Below are 17,312 nucleotides of genomic sequence, written 5' to 3' on the forward strand. Positions count from 1 at the left end.
TGGGGGACCTGGGCTGCATGCCTATATGTTTCTATTTTCTTCTTTTAGTTCTAGGTGTTGGTAACTAAAATTTCCCTTTGGTACAGCAGATGGCTATAACAATATGTCTGTCTCCTTAGTATTTGTTGGCAGACTAGTTTGCTTTTTTGTGTGTAAAGTAGAAAGTAGCAATAAAGGCAGTAGCTGAGGATGTGCTGTGCATGGAGCACTAGTAAAGTGGTTGAGACATTGCTGGCAGCAGGAGTCTGCAAAGAGACCATCATATCAGAACAAAAACAGCTGTCTGCCAGCACCATAAACGTTAGGAAATGTTGTGGGTGATTAGTTGCTGCTCCTAATGTGTGAAAGTTGGCCTGTCTGCATAAGGCAAAATAAACTCCCTTTTACTTCTTGCACTCATACGTGGAAATTACAGGACATTATGGGATTGATTATGAGTCATAAAAGCCAGGAAGTTCAGTTTCAGAGTGAAAGCCATGGCAATGACTGTCTCTTTCTATTTGGATGTCATTGTGTGAAAAGCTAAGGTGAAACGAAAAGGAACAGGAAACAAACCTCAAATAGAGAATGGGACAAAACTCTAATGGGAAAAGCAACGTGGTCAGGAAGGAACACTCACGCATATAATATAAGGCACCTGGCCTCTCTGATTTTTTTTTTTTTAAAGTAAACCTTAGTGGTCCTGGAACAATAGCACAAGAATGGCCCAGCAAACCCACATACTACAGAGTGCCACGTAGTCTTTTTCCCCAAAGAAAGACATCCTCCTTATTTCCACTATCCCACCAGACTGAGTGTTCTGAACAAACACTACTTCAATGAAAGCAGGAAAAAATCCAGAACGAGTGCATAGAAGAGAATATGAAAGTTTTTTGTCATGAAATTCTTCAGTTACATTTGTCCTGAATAAACTGCTTAGCTGGGCATTTCAAAATTGACTCAACTGTGACTGCAAATCTGGGAATTTAGCGTGGATTAAAATTATCCTTGTTTTGTACTGCATGGCAGTTTTAATCTTTTCTTTCTGTGAGGGATTTCTCTTGCTGAATTGATTATGAAATAGATCTGAAAACCAAGGGCAGAAGGTGGGGCTACTTAATTTTCTTTTCTCTTCTATACCTCTGAGCTGACTGCTTTAAGCAATCATAACAAAGATAAACATTTATATAGCACCTGCCAGTCTATGACTTAAAAGCACTTAACACACTTCAATATACACTATTGTACAGAAATGGAAAAAATACAGTTCTAGGGTGAAAGGTAATTTCTAGCTGATAGTGATGCTGGAAAACAGAAAGTCAACTGAGTTTAGAGCAAAGTAAAACAGAACAATTCAAACTAAGTACCGACTACAAGAGCAAAGTTAATACTTCTACTGCTGCAAAATTTGTCAGAGGGAATTTCAAAGCCTGATTTTTCTTATCTTTCATACACAGGCTGTAAATCTTGGGCCCAATGAAACAAATGGATGGTTTAGTGCTTTTACAAAGGACTAGGTTTTGTTCCACCAATTTAGTAAGGTAGACCCCTGAAAGAAATGGTAAGGTCTGGATCTCAGTGCCCACAAGGAGTTAAGAGGGGCTGTAGAAATGACTGATGCTTTTGCCTGAGCAATAAAACTAAATCTCGGGTGGAGGGAGACCGCAATATTTCTGAGTGCTTTTTCCTCACAAAAATGTCACAGAAAGATTTTATTTCATTCTGCATGATCCACTTCATTGTATTTGCAAGAAAAGTAAAGGAAATGAAGACTTTTACTCTCAGAAATGCCTTTTTTTTACTTTTTAATGCTAGTCAGCAGCCTGGTGATTTAGGAGACATCCTCAGGAGAATACCAGGACTAGCAGATGATATCAGAGGGAGCTTTAATTTCTTCTACTCTTACTGTTCAACATTAACTAAACAATTAATGATTTACTAGAGAAAGCTAGGGAACAGCAGAACTAGGGGCCCTAGGAAAAAGTCCTAGAGGTTGTTTCATAAAGTCACTCTCACTCTGTGAAATGAATATTCAAGTATTCCATAAAAAGTAGGACACCTCCAAGAGGAAGTCATGAAAGAGCTCTGCCTCCAAATGCCCTCTCTCACAGGACAGATTTATTTCATGAACATAAGCAAACTGCTAGCTTTTGCATGTGTAACCTTAATTAAAGCAGAATTTAACTTTTTTTTTCTTCTTTTTAGCCAGTTAGGAGATTTTTCTACTAGGAAGACTATTTTAAGAAACAATTTAAATATCTTAAGTGATAGTTAATATATAGTACAGATATGCTAAATTTAACCTTTAAAAGAGTTCTTAGCTCTTCTACCCCCAAACCAAAATCAACAGAATAAAAAATTGCTCTGGATTAAAGAGGCATATTGCTTATTTCCATCATGGAAGAGAAATACCTCAGTCTGTAAAGGCACTTTTTTTGTAATATGAAATTTCAGTTGCTAACAATTTCAAATGAATTTTCACGAAATCTGCATTGTATCTCTCAGATTGCTCAGAGTCAGTAGGAATCAGTGTACTTGCTACCAGACACATCAATCCAAACATCCTGGTACAGGGTAATACGTGCTATGCCACAACACTAACCCTGGTCCCAGGGTATTGTAGCTCTGCAGGTACAGCACCCTGCTCTAGTTTTCTCTCTACCCCTCCTAGGAGGGAGCCCACAATCAATAAGCATGCAGGCTGGCTAGCACAACCAAAGACCTGTGTTGCCTCCTGTTCTGGATCTATATTATTCAGAGCCAGCTAAAGATCTCTAAATAAGTGTGTCGTGTGTCGCCATGAACTCCAAAGCTTTTGGAGACACCCTCTAGTACATGGAAGAACTTGGGCACCAGGAGGCCAGAGGAAGGGCTAAGGACCATGTCCCACCCTCTGTTAGGGCTGACAAGTCTGATCTCTTCACAGCCTGAGCAAGCATTGCTGAATTTCACAAACTACTTACCTTCAGGTACATGACCCAGGGAAGAAGCACCAGATGAGTGCACCAGAAGAGCAGTACCTGTCTGTAAGACCCTCCTCAGCCTGGAGTTATCAGCTGCAGCTACAGACTCTCAAGGGACCACCCTGACCTTGAGGCTAGGAATGAGCAGAGAGAAAAGCTCTCTTTGCCTTTCCTGCTGAAGTTGGCCCACAGGAATGCGTGACTTCAGCAGTACACAAAGGGAAACATGACTCTCTAGCCTAATTGCTTTGGCATTTACTTCAGAGGTGGAAGACTTCAGTTCTGTCCTTTTTCCCAAGCCTGATAATAGATTTTACATTTAAGAAAAGTAGGTAAAATATGTTTAAAAAGTTGGGAGAAAGGGTGGGAAAGCTGGCATTCCTTCTCCTGCTAACTGTAGTAGTATCTCTCTTCTTCCTCCTGCTCCTCCCACGTAATTTTGCTGAAGAGGGGGGAAATAAGTACTGAGTCCCCATCTGCTGCTTCCTGCTCAATGCTCTGAGTGCTTGTAAGATGCAGGCAGCAGCACCAGAAACATTTCCACAAGTTCTCAGACTCTTTTCACAAGAAAGGAGCGCACAAGTAATCCGTACTGTGGTATGTGTGTGTGATGTATGGTCTGGAGAGACAGGAGGCTTCTGTGAGCTCTAATACAGGGAAGAGGCAAGATTTTAAGGTCCTCTCTGGTATTTCTCAGTAGCTGGTATGGACTTTTGCCTGCTCCATGTGCTGGCTACAGTGAAACTCATTCCTTAGCCTTTAATTCTCATTATACTTTTAAAAGGGTATTTAAGCTCCTAGCTTCAGGTTGTAAATTGCACAGAAGCCTAAAGGTTACATATGGCAATGCTGCCCACCAAGGAGCCTGTGCTGTTTTCCAGATCTGACCAAATGCTTTACAGGGAAGGCCTTTTAGTCAGTTGCCTAATAGTGCTTACGTACGTTTTAGAACTGCCATTACACAATAAGAGATTTCCACGCTCAAAGGGCCTCTGTGCGTTCCCTCCACCAGTTTTGCTATGCTGGGGGAAATGCTTGCGCAAACAGAAACGACGGTAAAGAAAGTGGAGAGGAAAAATATCAGGACAGAAGAACAAAACTGTATTTCTTCTAGCTCCATCAGCTTGGCTATATTTACTTCCTGACAGCAACTTTGAAATGGCAAAGAAATTCCTTCTTCCAGCTCTTCCTGTGACCTAAATGCATAATTGATGAAAACATATTGGTTACATGAAAGCCTCACAGAAACCACCAGGAAACATTGCAGATTATTTTTTCCTCCTTTTGCCACTATGTTTTTACAGATGTGATATGTGGTTTAAGAAGCCAAAGGAGACAGGCATGCCTGAGCCCTGCCAAATAGTCTAAACAAAGAAAAGATTTCTTTCTTTCCTTTCCCCTTCCCTTTCCCTCTAGAGAGCTCAGCACATGAGACTAAAAATTATATATATGTATGTATGCATTAGCTTTTAATTGGCATACCTAAGAAAATTGATGAGAACGATTATTTATAAATTTAGAGCAAACAGTAAGACATCTTGTCCTACACGAATCAAAACCCCGCTGCCTTTGTCAGCGTGTGCACGGCTGGTGGCACGGAGCATGCAGCGCTGCCATACCGAGTATTTGAACGCCACCTCGTGGGCCTCTGTGACCTGAAACCTCTGGAGCAATTAAATTAAACCCAGGCTCATTGCCCTGACAGTGATTAATAAATAACCCCAATGTGGAGCAGTGGGTCACCAAACACCGCACCGGGCGACCAGTTCAGCAGCAGCGGGTCAGGGGAGCGTTTGCTGGGGCACCTGAAATGCCGACTGTTGGGTCACGGCCTGCCAGGAGGGCACTTCTACCACATCCAACTCCTCCTCACGCAGAGGAGGATATTGGCCTCTCCCAACCATCCTGGGGTACTTGAATACCCTTATAAAAGATAAGATCTTCTCTTTGAAGCTCATAGAGAGTCTAAATACGAAGACAGTTGTGGGGCCCTTTTGGTGGTGCAGGACAGTGGCTGGCTGATTTGAGGAATTGCCCCTCTGTCATGCTCAGAGCAAATGAGGCTGTGGTAGTTGCAATGATGGGTTTGGCTTTCTGTTGTCCTGGGACAGGAAGATTGTGTGCATCTGTAAGAAAACAAGATCCCCACAATTCCTGGTGTGGCTGTGCAGGGCAACGCAGTTACTGAATATCTGTAAGGCCTACAGGAAGGAACGGTGCGAAGGAAATGTCCGGTCAGACCTGCTGAGGCCCAGCTGAGAGGCCAGTCCCAGTGGCGAGGATCCTCAGCCAACTATCGCAGTTCCCCACCTTTTCCTCTGGTTGTTTCTTTTCCCAGAGCCCTAAAGCACTGGGACAATGGGGCTGGGAGGAGGTAGCGGGGCAGTGGCCTCTAGCCATGTGGGGAAGGCAGCGGCAGCACGGCTGCTCTGCCTTCAGTTGAATGTGGCCCTACGTAGAGAAAAGTGCCTGGTGTTTCTGCACGTGGGCCTTGGTGTGCTCGTGGTGTGAGGGAAAGGAGTGGTGCAGATCAGGCTTTGCTGGGAGTGTTTTGTGCCAGGAACCAAGCGAATAGATACATACATATGCTGCTGAGGGAGCATACAGGATGAAGGCACTAGGGATGGGGTGGAAGGGGTCAGAGCTGCATTGTGTGATCCCCAGGAGAGCAGGTCCTTTCTCTCTGAGAGAGGATGGCCACCAGGCAGCTGCATGTGCTCCTGCATTCCCCCTTGCCCTAGCAATGCAATTACTCTTGCCCTAGCAATGCATCTTTACTCCTGCCCCTCACTCCCTCTGTGTCTATCACAGTTGTTGGAGGTTTTTACACTGGAGAAGATGGTCAGTGTTAACAGGCCAGCGTGAAGGGCTCACACTTCTATACGATGCCCAGTGTAACTGTGCACCCACACAGAAACTGCAGAAGTTTATTTGCTTAGTGTGAGGTTGCCCATTAGAAATGGGGAGGATGGATGTGCAGAAAACCTTGTCTCTCCACAGGTCTCATTCTGGGCTGAATTTCCAGCTGGATCTCACAACATCTGGGTCTGGCACTTACAACATCCACTTATCATGGTTCCTTTATTTCCCTGCACCCACAGACTTACCCCTCTAACACAAACATCTCAGTGGTATTGGCATTCCCTTGGCAGGCAGGAGCCTGGGGTTCAGTTCTTGCCTCTCTATTCCGTGAGCAAATGTAACCACATTTAAGGCCATTTTCTTTTTGGCTTAATAGGTATTTTCATGGAGAATGAAACAGCTTCAGTAAGAGAGGCAGAGGCTGTCCAGCTCAAGATACTCCATATGATCATGAATGGAGCATTCTCTTGAGAAAAAGGGTTCTTGGCATGGCAATAATTCCCCTTCTCCCTCCGTGTCATTCAAGCTTGAACACCAGGAAGACGGAAATATAATGTGGAGCCAGAAGAAGAGCAGATGAGAAAGAATCTGGTACAATAGTCTGTATACATCAGGACATCGTGTGAGCAAACTGGGTCCCAGTCCCTCTATGATTTGTCTTTTACATTTCACCAGCGCTAAATGTTTATTCTGTGGAAATAATGCTGGGAACCAGATGATTGCTCAGTTAATGACTTTCCTCCTTGCCAATTTGTATTCTGCACAGTAGCCCCACTGCAACAGAAAGAGCAGATGCGTTGATTTGTTTGGGGTTTGGGCTTTTCTTTTGGTTATTACAGAAAAGTTGAAGCAGGGAGGCAGAGTGGGCTAGAACTTGAGGCTGAATGAGAAGAAAGGCAGAAGCATCCAGAGCAAAGCAGGGAAGTGAGAAAAACAGGAGGGAGATAAGGGTGTTACCTGCCATACCTGTTTATCCTTACGTGGAGGGGAAACTGTTACACGTGGAACAGTGCCTTTGTGTCTGGAAGGAGGCAGTCTGGCACGGTGAGATTTACTAAACTGGAGTCGCTGTAGCTGTTGAAAGGACAGGGATTTCTATTGCCCAAAACCAGCTTGGCAGAGAGAAAGTGGATGATTTCATGACTTCAAGCCCCCAGGCTTGGAAGGGAGAGGTACAGCAAAGATTATGACTTATTCCTTGTGCTTTTGTGACTAGTGCTTTGAGGGAGCGTTCCTTAAAAGTTGAGATGTAGCCAAAACATAATTCAGATGAAATGTTGAATATCTGTGACATGGAAGCCTTCAGTCAGACTGAGCTTATGCTTTTGTTGTATCTCTAATTGTAGGACTACTTGAATAAGTATATATAATATAATGGCAAAACAGGTGCTTAAATGGAGGATAGAGATTAAAAATCATGAATTACTACAATAATCCAAATGATGATTGATCCCAAGAAGTGATCATATAGGTGAAGTTTAAATATTCTGTTCAATAAAAAAACAAAGTTAGGTGTTTTATTCTCTGGCTTGGTTTGCTGATTTTTTTTTCCACTCATTGGACCATTTGTGTATTCAGTACCAGAGAAATACCTTAAGGAATCTAAAACTGTGAACCAACTGTTTAGCAGTCTGGAAAACAGCATATTCAGAAGGAATTTTTGAAGAGGTGAGCTAGACTTCATCTAGTCTATACTTGTATCTATATCTGCAGGAAGCCAAGGACAGTGTTCAGGCTATAGCAATACCTGAAAATATGACTGACCCCAGTCTGGTAATTATGAGAGTCTAAGCAGGCACCCAAGCTCCCTATGAAACATCTAGGTATAGAATGTGCATCTCAAAGTCACTCAGAATAGCCAGCTGAGACATCTCTAAGGAGAAGCCTACAAATGCTTGTAGAACAGTGCTCCTGCTGGCTTGCCAGAAACCCAACCAGAGCAGCAGTTACAAAAAGGGGAGCTGCATTGGTCTGAATAAGTTCAGGTGCCACTCAACACCCAGAAGAGCTGGTATCATGGGAACTGGGACATTTACCTAGCATGATAACTGGATCCCAGCCCTACCAGATCCCAAAAATCTATAACCATGAGGCTATTGTGCAAAAGGTAAGGGCTGGAGATGGCAACTCTTGTACTTTGGTTTTCTGGAATTCACTGCTGACCAGGGCCATGCTGTGACTTTTGTTATAGTTTGTGTCCTCCACCTCCGAATTGCAGCAAAGCTTAGATGTTTGTTTTCCCAGGCCTGAGGACTTCAAGAGTCTGGTTGTCCCCTCTAATTCTTTCAGATATTTTGGTGTCTAATGGTGATCTAATATAAGAGTTAGATGAGTAAAAGTTGCCTGAGGCAAAACGCAAGTTTGTTAGTGATGTAAATGTTAAATATTATTTTATAAACCTTAGGGCTTCCTAATACAGAAATACCTTTCCATGTTACCTGGTGGCAAACTTTAGAGTTATGTTTTTCTCTAGTCATGTCACTTTAATTATTTCAAATGGTCCTTTCCCATGGCACAATTACTCCAGGCACTCCTATCTACTACATTTATCAAAGGAGAAATGCTCAGTATTTGATGCGCCAGCCCAGAAGCATTTGATGTCGAAATGTGTGCAGCACAGTCACTAGTCCTCACTAACAACTGTTAAAATAAAGAGCTTACTACAAAGGGGGAGAAAAGTTATCTTTTAGGATACATTATATAACTATAACATTGGTTGTACTCCATAGAAATACATATGATTTTAGCTTCAAATGTTACTCCTTCCTAGTGATGAAACTAGTGAGCAAATACTGCACTGGGGATGGTCCTCTTGAGAGCTAGACACCACGGTGGACATAACTTTGAGAACAAAACAACTTTCTGTGGTTAAAATAGTTGACTGTCTAGCTTCCTAAGCAATTTGCATGTTTGTTGTGTTTTTGTTGTTGTTGTTGTTGTTTTCTGTGCCCTTTACTGAGTCTTTGTGGATTAAGAAAGGCTGCTTAATCTGTAAAGTATGTGCTCCATAATGAAGGCTGGCCCGCTCAGACATTGCTCCTAAAGCTGTGCAAGCCGGAGACGGACCGCAGGGGCTTTGCAAATCCCCACAGGGAGCTGTGCACTGATTGTTCAGGCTGCAAAATCCTTTTTCAAAATGAAACACAGCTGAAGAAGCTGGGGAAACCACTGTATCCATAGGAATACTCAGATTGTTTTGACCCTGACTATACAAGATAATTTTGAAGATAGCATGGGTTAAAATCATTAACTGTGCTCAAGCTGTGCTTATAATGCGCTCAAAGTGAGCATATTAATTATGCTCAGAATGCAAGAAAGATGAAAGAAGAGATGCAGAGTTGACCAAATGCTGCAGCCCCGGGTCAGCAGCTCCTGACAAATTCTACGAGCTCATAAGCGCTTCAGGATATAGTTGCCACTGTCATTTCCCAGATCCTGCTTGCCTTCATGCTGGATTCGCTACTTACTGGTTGAGATGGTGAATGTATATACATTGATCTGTGCAAATATAGCAACTATTTTTCTGAAAAGGCCATCTTTTTGGTAATGTGTTAAGATAGCAAACCAACAATCAGAAAACTCAGTGCAGAATACCACTGCAAGTCACACCAGGTTTTCCATGTCCTCCAGCAGGGAGCAATACAAAATCCTGAATGCCATGAGAAAAGCCCACCTACCACAGGTGTACCTTTCTTGAGTGGGATGCAGCCTGTAAGATGGTGCTTGGTGGTGGGCTAAGCTACCACAGTGGAAGTAAGATTGCATTTGGAGCTGGAGCAGAGGAGCAGGACAATGCAGGGAATAATATTGCTTGTAGCAAATAAATAAGGAGGGGGCAGAAAGGAGCAGAAAGGCATGTGGATAGCAACAGGCCATTTGGTTTAGCAGAAACAAGCACCTAGGCCAGGATGTGTGGTGCACAGCTGTGACAGGGCAGCACTGGATTCCTCTCAACATTTTCTCTTCCATTTCCTGGCTCTGCCATCACAAGTGATGACAGGTAGGTCTAAGGCTCAGTCCCTGGTGACCAACTACAAACTACAGGAACAATTACTGCTTATCTGAGCTGCTGCAAGCCTGATGCCTCCTGGCTTCTTCATGTGTGCATTGGGCCATGTTAGAGCTACAGCAATCCACGGAGCAAGCTGGAGGCCCTGGGACTCCAGCACCAGCTTCTGAAGTGAGTAATTTAACTTAAATTAGGATAATGCTGACATATCAGTCTTATCAAATTTGTTCCCTGGAGCATGCCTTTAAATCTGTAATGCTTCTTTTGGATAAACCATTGATTAATGTCTTATTTGCATAATGCCATAGTGCCTTTCTATTTGCTTGTTAGTACATTAATCAGGATGAATCTCATTTTTTGCTACTACACAAAAGTTCTGTCATTTAAGGGATTTCATCCAAGTAAATGTGCACAATTGAACCTGCCATTTTCAATCTTTGGGCCTAGCTCTAAACTAAGGTAAAAATGAAAAAATATATACAAAATCTGAAATCGTAAGGGCTTTGTGACATCTAACTTTAAACAAATTTCATGATGATTGTAAACAAAAGAGCCTGATAGGATAAATCTTTTTTAATTCTCTCTTTAGATTTCTAAAGAAAGGATTTGTGATGCTGAAGTGAAAATCATTTCCTTCCAAAATGAAACAGCCAGCTGTCAAGGTTGATTCTTTGAAGTCTATTGCACGGACTATACTAACTTCTAACTTCATACAAGGTAACCCAAAGCTGAGTTAGATATCCTAAACCATTCATCCAGCTTGAATTATTCTTATAGGTGGGAAAAGGAAACATCAAAATCATGCAGAGACATTATGATACAATACTCCAATTAATAATATGTTCGAGCAATGTTTCCAGTACAGTGTCAGTTTTATTTAAAAAATAGAGTCCAAACATTGTTTTTGATAAGGTGCAACATATATACTGTTTTCTACAATTAAAACAAACAAACAAACAAAAAAGCAAAACAATATTCTTATCAGTAGTGTCATTCCAACACGGAATCAATGGGTATTCTGTAATTCTTAAACATTCTTTTTCTGCTTCTTCAAAGCATAAGAATTAATAATTAGTGTCACTGTGACAGCCAAAGGATCTGGCTAATCCCGTCCATGTTCTCTGTTTTAATAATAAACTTTCTGGTACAAATTGCTTCACGTATACTTCAGAAGCTGAATGTAACTGAACACAGTTCATGCAAAACAAAGGTACAATACTGAACTTGCATCATTCAAAGGTTTTGTTCTCTTGTTTAATGTGACATCAAAGTCCAACTGCTTGAATGTGAGGATTTAAATCCAACTACATGAATGTGAAGTTGCATAAACTGAGCACTGTATACCAAAGCACATATGTAACTCAGATTCATCAGGCTATGTGACTCTATTTTGACTTATTCAGATTCAAATACTTAAGGCTGAGATTTATGCCTTTTAGAGTCTATTCACTGACTTCTGAGACACATTTGGGAATACAGATGGAAAATGGTAACTAATAATGGGCTTGTTATGGGGAATTATTACATTATAACTGCATTTTTTGCAAAAAGCATGATATTAATTTATACAAAGTGTTCCCCATGCAGCCACTTGAACTCTTAAGAGCAATGAAAATTGTAGCATGGAGGAAGTTCAACAGAAGGACTTACAGCCAACTACCATCTCTGGAAGTTTTCTGATTAACAAAGTCTGTCCTGTTTCTAAGCCTTCCTTGTCATTCTAGCATTAACTCAGCCATGATAAGACCAAGCAGCTGAAGTCAGCTATTCCTATGCCATTTCTGCAGAGCTAGATGTCAGTCCCTGCTCTAAGGGGGTTTAATGTATTTTGAACAGACTTCATAACTAGGAGCAGCAGTCTGTACCCATGTTCTCAGTTACACATTCAAACCTTTTTCTCTGACCCTTAAATATTTAAATGATGCCATCTAAAGAGGAACATGTTTGGTAAAAAAGAGCTGGACCCTCATTTACCTGCCTTCTGCTTGGGTGGTAGTCCCAAAGTTAAAGTCTCAATTTCTTCTGTTGTTGCTTCCTACAAACCACCACCATGCTGGTCTTATGGACCCTGTTCTTAAGTCCTTGAATGTCCTTGAGTCCTTCTCATATGCAGCCTAATAAGAGGAGCCAACAAGATATCACATGGCTGGCTGTTGGTTTTAGTGGATCAGGCCTCTGGGTATGAAGGGGAATTTGCCACACGAGTTTATGCCTATGCATAACCATGGACTGAGCCATAACCCTAGTCAACACCCAGATGAGTTTGTATTCACAACGAGTTTAATCTCAGTTAGCTGACTCAACATCTTTTTCCTCAGGAAATGACATTTTTTTTTCAGCATGGATGTATTATCCTGGTTTCTGTTAGCAAACACATGCTCTGAATGCTCTTCAGAGTTAGCTCTGCCATGGACTAAATTCTAGTGTGGCATGGACTGAAATTTCCTTGGCCAACAGAGAAGGCATTAAGACCTCTCCTTTTCCCTGACATATATGAAGCACAGGGTTTGATTTCAATTAAATGGACTTTCTAACTTATTTCTATTGACTTCTGAGCAAAAGAGGTATTTAGATGTGTTCAGGTGGGAGAGTCTGCACACTTGCTTCCAATATAAACATAAGGGGAGATGGAGAAAGTGTTCATCAAACATATACTAACATTAAGGGCTATAAGAATGAAAAGTAAAACGTGGTCCTTCAGTTTCAATTTCAGAACAAGAATGCCCTCAAAAGTTAGCAAATTTAGATTCTCATAATTTTGGTTAGAACCTGACGTTTGTACTAAACCCCATTTGGGCTTAGTTTTGGAAATTCACTGATTTTTTAAGATGGCATCTCTCTTCAAATGAGGGAATCCAATTTTCATGAGCTTGGTGGTTGAGTCATTTGCTTTTTTATGAGTTTGGTTGATGACTGCTTCAAAGACAAAACAAAAGAAACAACAATGTTATGTTGCATTTCCTATTTTCAGAATGAAAGGGTTGCTCAGTCCTATAGTTTTCATAGTTTTAACAATATCCCTTTAATAATACATTTTACTGCAGATGTTTAACAAAAATATACACTGAAATATCTATGGGCTTTGGCCAGAGCTACATATATTTATGTCAGTCTGTTGCAAACACTATTGTTAAATGCTGTACTTAGCAGATTAAAATTATCCTTTTACTTCCGTTTCTTTTACTTAAACAATTGGGGCCATACTTTTTGTGAATGCAGTGGGACACCTGCCAGAAGGAAGCAGGGTCACTGGAGATAAGAGGAGGAATTTGTAACTTTGGGCATCTAACTTAGGGTGCACCTGGCTAGTTGTCTCAGTTCAGGGACACAATGATCATTCACACTGCCTACAAGTTGGTTTAACACAGTATGGCTTTTGTCTGGAGTAATGAAAGGTTCATCTGGCATATTCTTCTTCCCTAATCTCTGTCTCTGAAAACCATTTGGATGCAATAGATTTGAGCTACTGGTATCTATATATATTTGAGCAAAAATAGTAGAGGATTTAGATGCCTGAATGAATAGTCCAGACTCTCAGGTGGTCAGAAGGCCCTCCTGCTGGGGATTCGAGGAACCTAAGTTAGGATCCAGCCTTTCTCCAGTCATTATCTTTAAGTTGATAGTTGTAAACCAAACACTGGGCAGTGTGAATTATGTGTTACTGAGAGTAGAATTTGGTCACCTATTAGTGACAGCAGTCGTGACTAAAGTGCTAGTATTTTGACACAGACAATGTTGACTGTGTTTATCTTCTGCAGGACCAGAACCAAGGTTTAAGAAAACATAGCATTTTTACCTGAGTGTCTTAGAGGTTCCTACTGAGAGATGTTAAATCATGTGTTCTTGCTGCAAATAGATCAATAATTAAAGCCTTGCTATTGACATTTGCATTCTCAGTTGCTTTGATCCCTTATCCTTGCCACAGTGTTATGGGGAGCAATTCTGCAGTCCTATGACTGGCGGTAGAAGTGTAAAGAGTAGATCTACTACAGAATAAATGTCTGTGGTTGCTAAATTAACTTAACCAATCTCTTGGCAGGTGCAGACAAGTGCCAAGAAAAGGCAACGAAGAAAAGGAACTAAATGGAGAATCAGAAATCAATGCAGAACTTCATAAGCCTGTGAAAAACTATTTTTCTTTACATAAGGGGAGGCAGGCAAAGGATTCAATTTCTTGTCACTAGCTTTGATGAGAGCTGGATACCAGTCTCCCTTTTGTGCCTTTGAAAATTCCTCCACGGGCTTTTATGCTTTTTCCTGTTGTCATAGCAAACCACGTAATACTAAATATTACAGTACCTGTATGCAAAATTGCATAGAGAAATAATAAATCCTTAGAAATAAGTCACATTTCAATATTAATAAAGAAAAGCTGATTGACAGAAATGCTGAACTGTATATTTATAAATTGTATATATATAAATTGTAAAATTCAAAGGACTAAAACAGGGAGCAGGGGACACTACATTTTAAAATGAATTTAAGTGTGCTCTTGCTCCTTTAATTTCAGTCCCGAATCACTTAACTTTTAAAAAAAATAAATGAAGGTGACAAAAATTTTCATTTTAAAATATGACATTTTTTTCCTCATGAAAATGGTATAATTCACTAGCAAACAAATAGCCATGATTTCAGTAACAAATACAACTGACATTACTCATACACGCTCTCTAGTTTGGAACACAAATCTTTGTTAACAATTTATGCATAAACGGTGTCTGCTAGTCTTCACACCTGCCTCCTGAGTTCCTGTGAATGTTTATGCATCCCACTGGTGCTCCTGGCTCTTTGTCTCTCAGCACCACATCACTTACGCCCACCAATGCACCAATCGAGCTGTTAGGTAACTCATTAAGGAAACACAGCTTGATGTCTGCAGCTGCTCGGAGCTTCTAAACTGCCTTCCTCATTAAATAAGTGCCATCCTGCATCCACTCCCTCTGTCGGAGACATATTAGGCCATTCCTCATACACATTACATTTTCTCTTTAAACAAAATGAAACACTGAACATAGCCTTTGTGTTAATCTAGAAGGGATTCCTTTGGGGTTACTTTCTTCGCCCTTTACCAGACTAGTTAAACATGATAGATTCAGGGTCCTGGTTTGCCATTTGAGCCATATGTCTTAATACATCCTTTTTAGTTATGATACCCAGCAGCCTCCTAGAGGAGAAAAGGAAAGGAAAGGTCAACAATCATCTCATATATCATCCTTTTTTTTTTTTTTTCCTATTGAGATACAGGGACATTTTTTTAGTGCTTCCATTAACACTGTCCATCCTATTTTCTAGAAATTCTGTTTTATAAAAAGCATTTTCACCTCATGTATGTTTACTACCTCAGCCATGATCATTAAGTGAAATATTTTGGGTTGTTATCTCCTTTTGTTGAGAACATGATTGAGCGAGAAGCTACAATTACCAACACTTCATATGACAAAGTAATGAATTTCCTTAGGCTCAGGCTGCAGAGGATCAACAGCACAAAACCAAGGCACCAGTGAACTGATGTAGGCCATTCATGGGGTTTAATAGTACACGAACTAAGCAAAAGCATGGGCTTTCTGAAACTCTCGCTTTCTGACATAACAGTTCCTTCAACTTTGAGTGATAATTTTGCACTTATATGATGCTAAATGAATTGGATTCATCAAAAAATGTAAGACCTACAGGGCATCTAGGCACAAGAGTAAAAAACATTTTAACGCTCAATGTTCCAGGGTAACATTATTTATATTTCTTGAAGGCAGTGAGGCACTGAATTTTGAAATTATGTCATTGTTAGAGTTATTCCACCTTTCATTTAGTGAAAGTACCAGAACTCAAGGTGAAAATTTCCAAAACGAAGCACCTCAAAACAGAACCTAAATTTCTGTCCCAAGAAATGGTACTTTTTTTTTTTTTTTAATGCTGAGCACACTCCAACAATACTAACAGATTATATGCAATATATTTGAATAACAAAACAGGGTTTTGCAGAAGACTAAATTTTAGTCTTCCACATTTGAAAATGGTGGCTCTGGTTTTGCTGTTCTGTTGTAGAGTTCCTTCTTACCACAAGATCCTGTGATGAGCAATACTCCCAAAATAATGGAAACCTCATTGGAACCATCAGATTTATTTCTACTGAATACAATGCAGCTTTTTACTCTTCTAATGTCATGTTTGCCCACACTTTTTCGTGGACTTTCAGTTTATATGCCTTTCCACTTTCCATTAAAGAAAAGCAGAATGAATTAATTTTCCTCAACTCATGTCTTTATCACAGTCGTCTTAAGCATCTAATCTAGCTGGATGTCTAGGAACAGGCACATCATTTGCAAACAATACTACTTGCCAGATCTGCTTCTGTTGAAAATGAAAATATAGTAGGAGTCACAACAGTTTATTTTGTAATTATCTTTACCTTATCTACATAAAAATACACTGAGGACTTGGGAGAACAGCATGAACCATGACACCCAGTAGGAACATTTTGGTTGTGAGTCTGATTTCTTTTGCTGCCCTGAAGAGAGACTGGGCACACTTCCCTTCGGTTTTCCATCCACAAAATAGAATATAAATATTCATCCGAGTGTCTCAGAGGTGCTGATTAATTAGTTACTATCTATACCTGGCTTTAGATGCACAAACAGTGTTTTTGTTAATGCTAAAGAAAATCTTCTAAGATTCTTGAAGCGTGCTTGACTCAGCATCTACTCACCCACTGCGAGTGACAAGACACTGTCGGAGTCCAAGTTTCCGGAAGATATCTACCACGGTTTCCATTGGTGTGTGGTCAGTGACGGTGAAAGGGCTCAGGTTGAGAATACGCCGCAACTTCAGTGGATGGGGACTATTGGGTGGCAGTTCTGGGGGGTCTTCAGTGAAATACACAATGGAATTGCTCACCACCCCATCCTGACGCTGTCTTGCATTCTCTGTATAAAGAAAGATCAAGGCAGACAGTGAGTCGGGCCTGTTAATCAGGCTTGATAATAACAATGAAAAAACTATGTCCTCCTTTGGAGAGCAAAGGCAGTAGTAGCCTTTTGTCAGACAGTTACTGAGGTCCTAAGAGATGAGGTCTTGGAGAAAACATGAATTTCCTTCTGCTGTAGTTTCCTCGACATTTTTACAATATTTTTACAAATACATACTTTTACTTGGTTGGCATAATGTTTTCCTGAATAAAAGTGTGGCTCATGGTATTCACTAACATCACTAATACAATCACTGTCAAATTCAAATGATTGTAAGCTGTTTCCTCCATTGTGAGAATCACAACAGAAACTTCCATTGCATACCTGAAGGAGAGGAGTCAACAGCCTGTCAACAGTCACTTTGGAGCAGTCTATTTGTTCCCAGATTTCTCAGTGGGGCTGAGGAAACCTGAGCATGGCAAATTTATTTGTGAACATAAAAGTAGCAAAAGACTAAATCACTTCCCAGGAATCTGGGAGCAGTCTGGGTGTTATTTTAGACTGGCACACCTCTCTGGGTTGCAGGGAAAATGATGC

The 17,312-nt window shown here is 40.8% G+C and overlaps 1 protein-coding gene across 4 annotated transcripts in view; it reads right to left on the bottom strand.

The window, feature by feature from the left end:
* Nucleotides 1-10,666: 10,666 nt before the first annotated feature.
* The window catches only part of CLCN4 (chloride voltage-gated channel 4), a 44,470-nt gene continuing 37,824 nt past the window's right edge, over nt 10,667-17,312 (bottom strand). For all 4 annotated transcript variants that reach the window (XM_035542189.2, XM_050714845.1, XM_035542188.2 and 1 more), the window contains 2 exons: nt 16,517-16,733; nt 10,667-14,977 (listed from right to left, as the gene is read on the bottom strand). In XM_035542189.2, coding sequence (XP_035398082.1) covers nt 14,887-14,977; nt 16,517-16,733 — 308 coding nt within the window. In that variant the 3' untranslated portion in view covers nt 10,667-14,886. The remainder of the gene's footprint in view (nt 14,978-16,516; nt 16,734-17,312) is intronic.

The sequence above is a fragment of the Cygnus atratus genome, chromosome 1 (genome assembly GCF_013377495.2).
Source record: "Cygnus atratus isolate AKBS03 ecotype Queensland, Australia chromosome 1, CAtr_DNAZoo_HiC_assembly, whole genome shotgun sequence".
NCBI classification, from domain to species: Eukaryota; Metazoa; Chordata; class Aves; order Anseriformes; family Anatidae; genus Cygnus; species Cygnus atratus.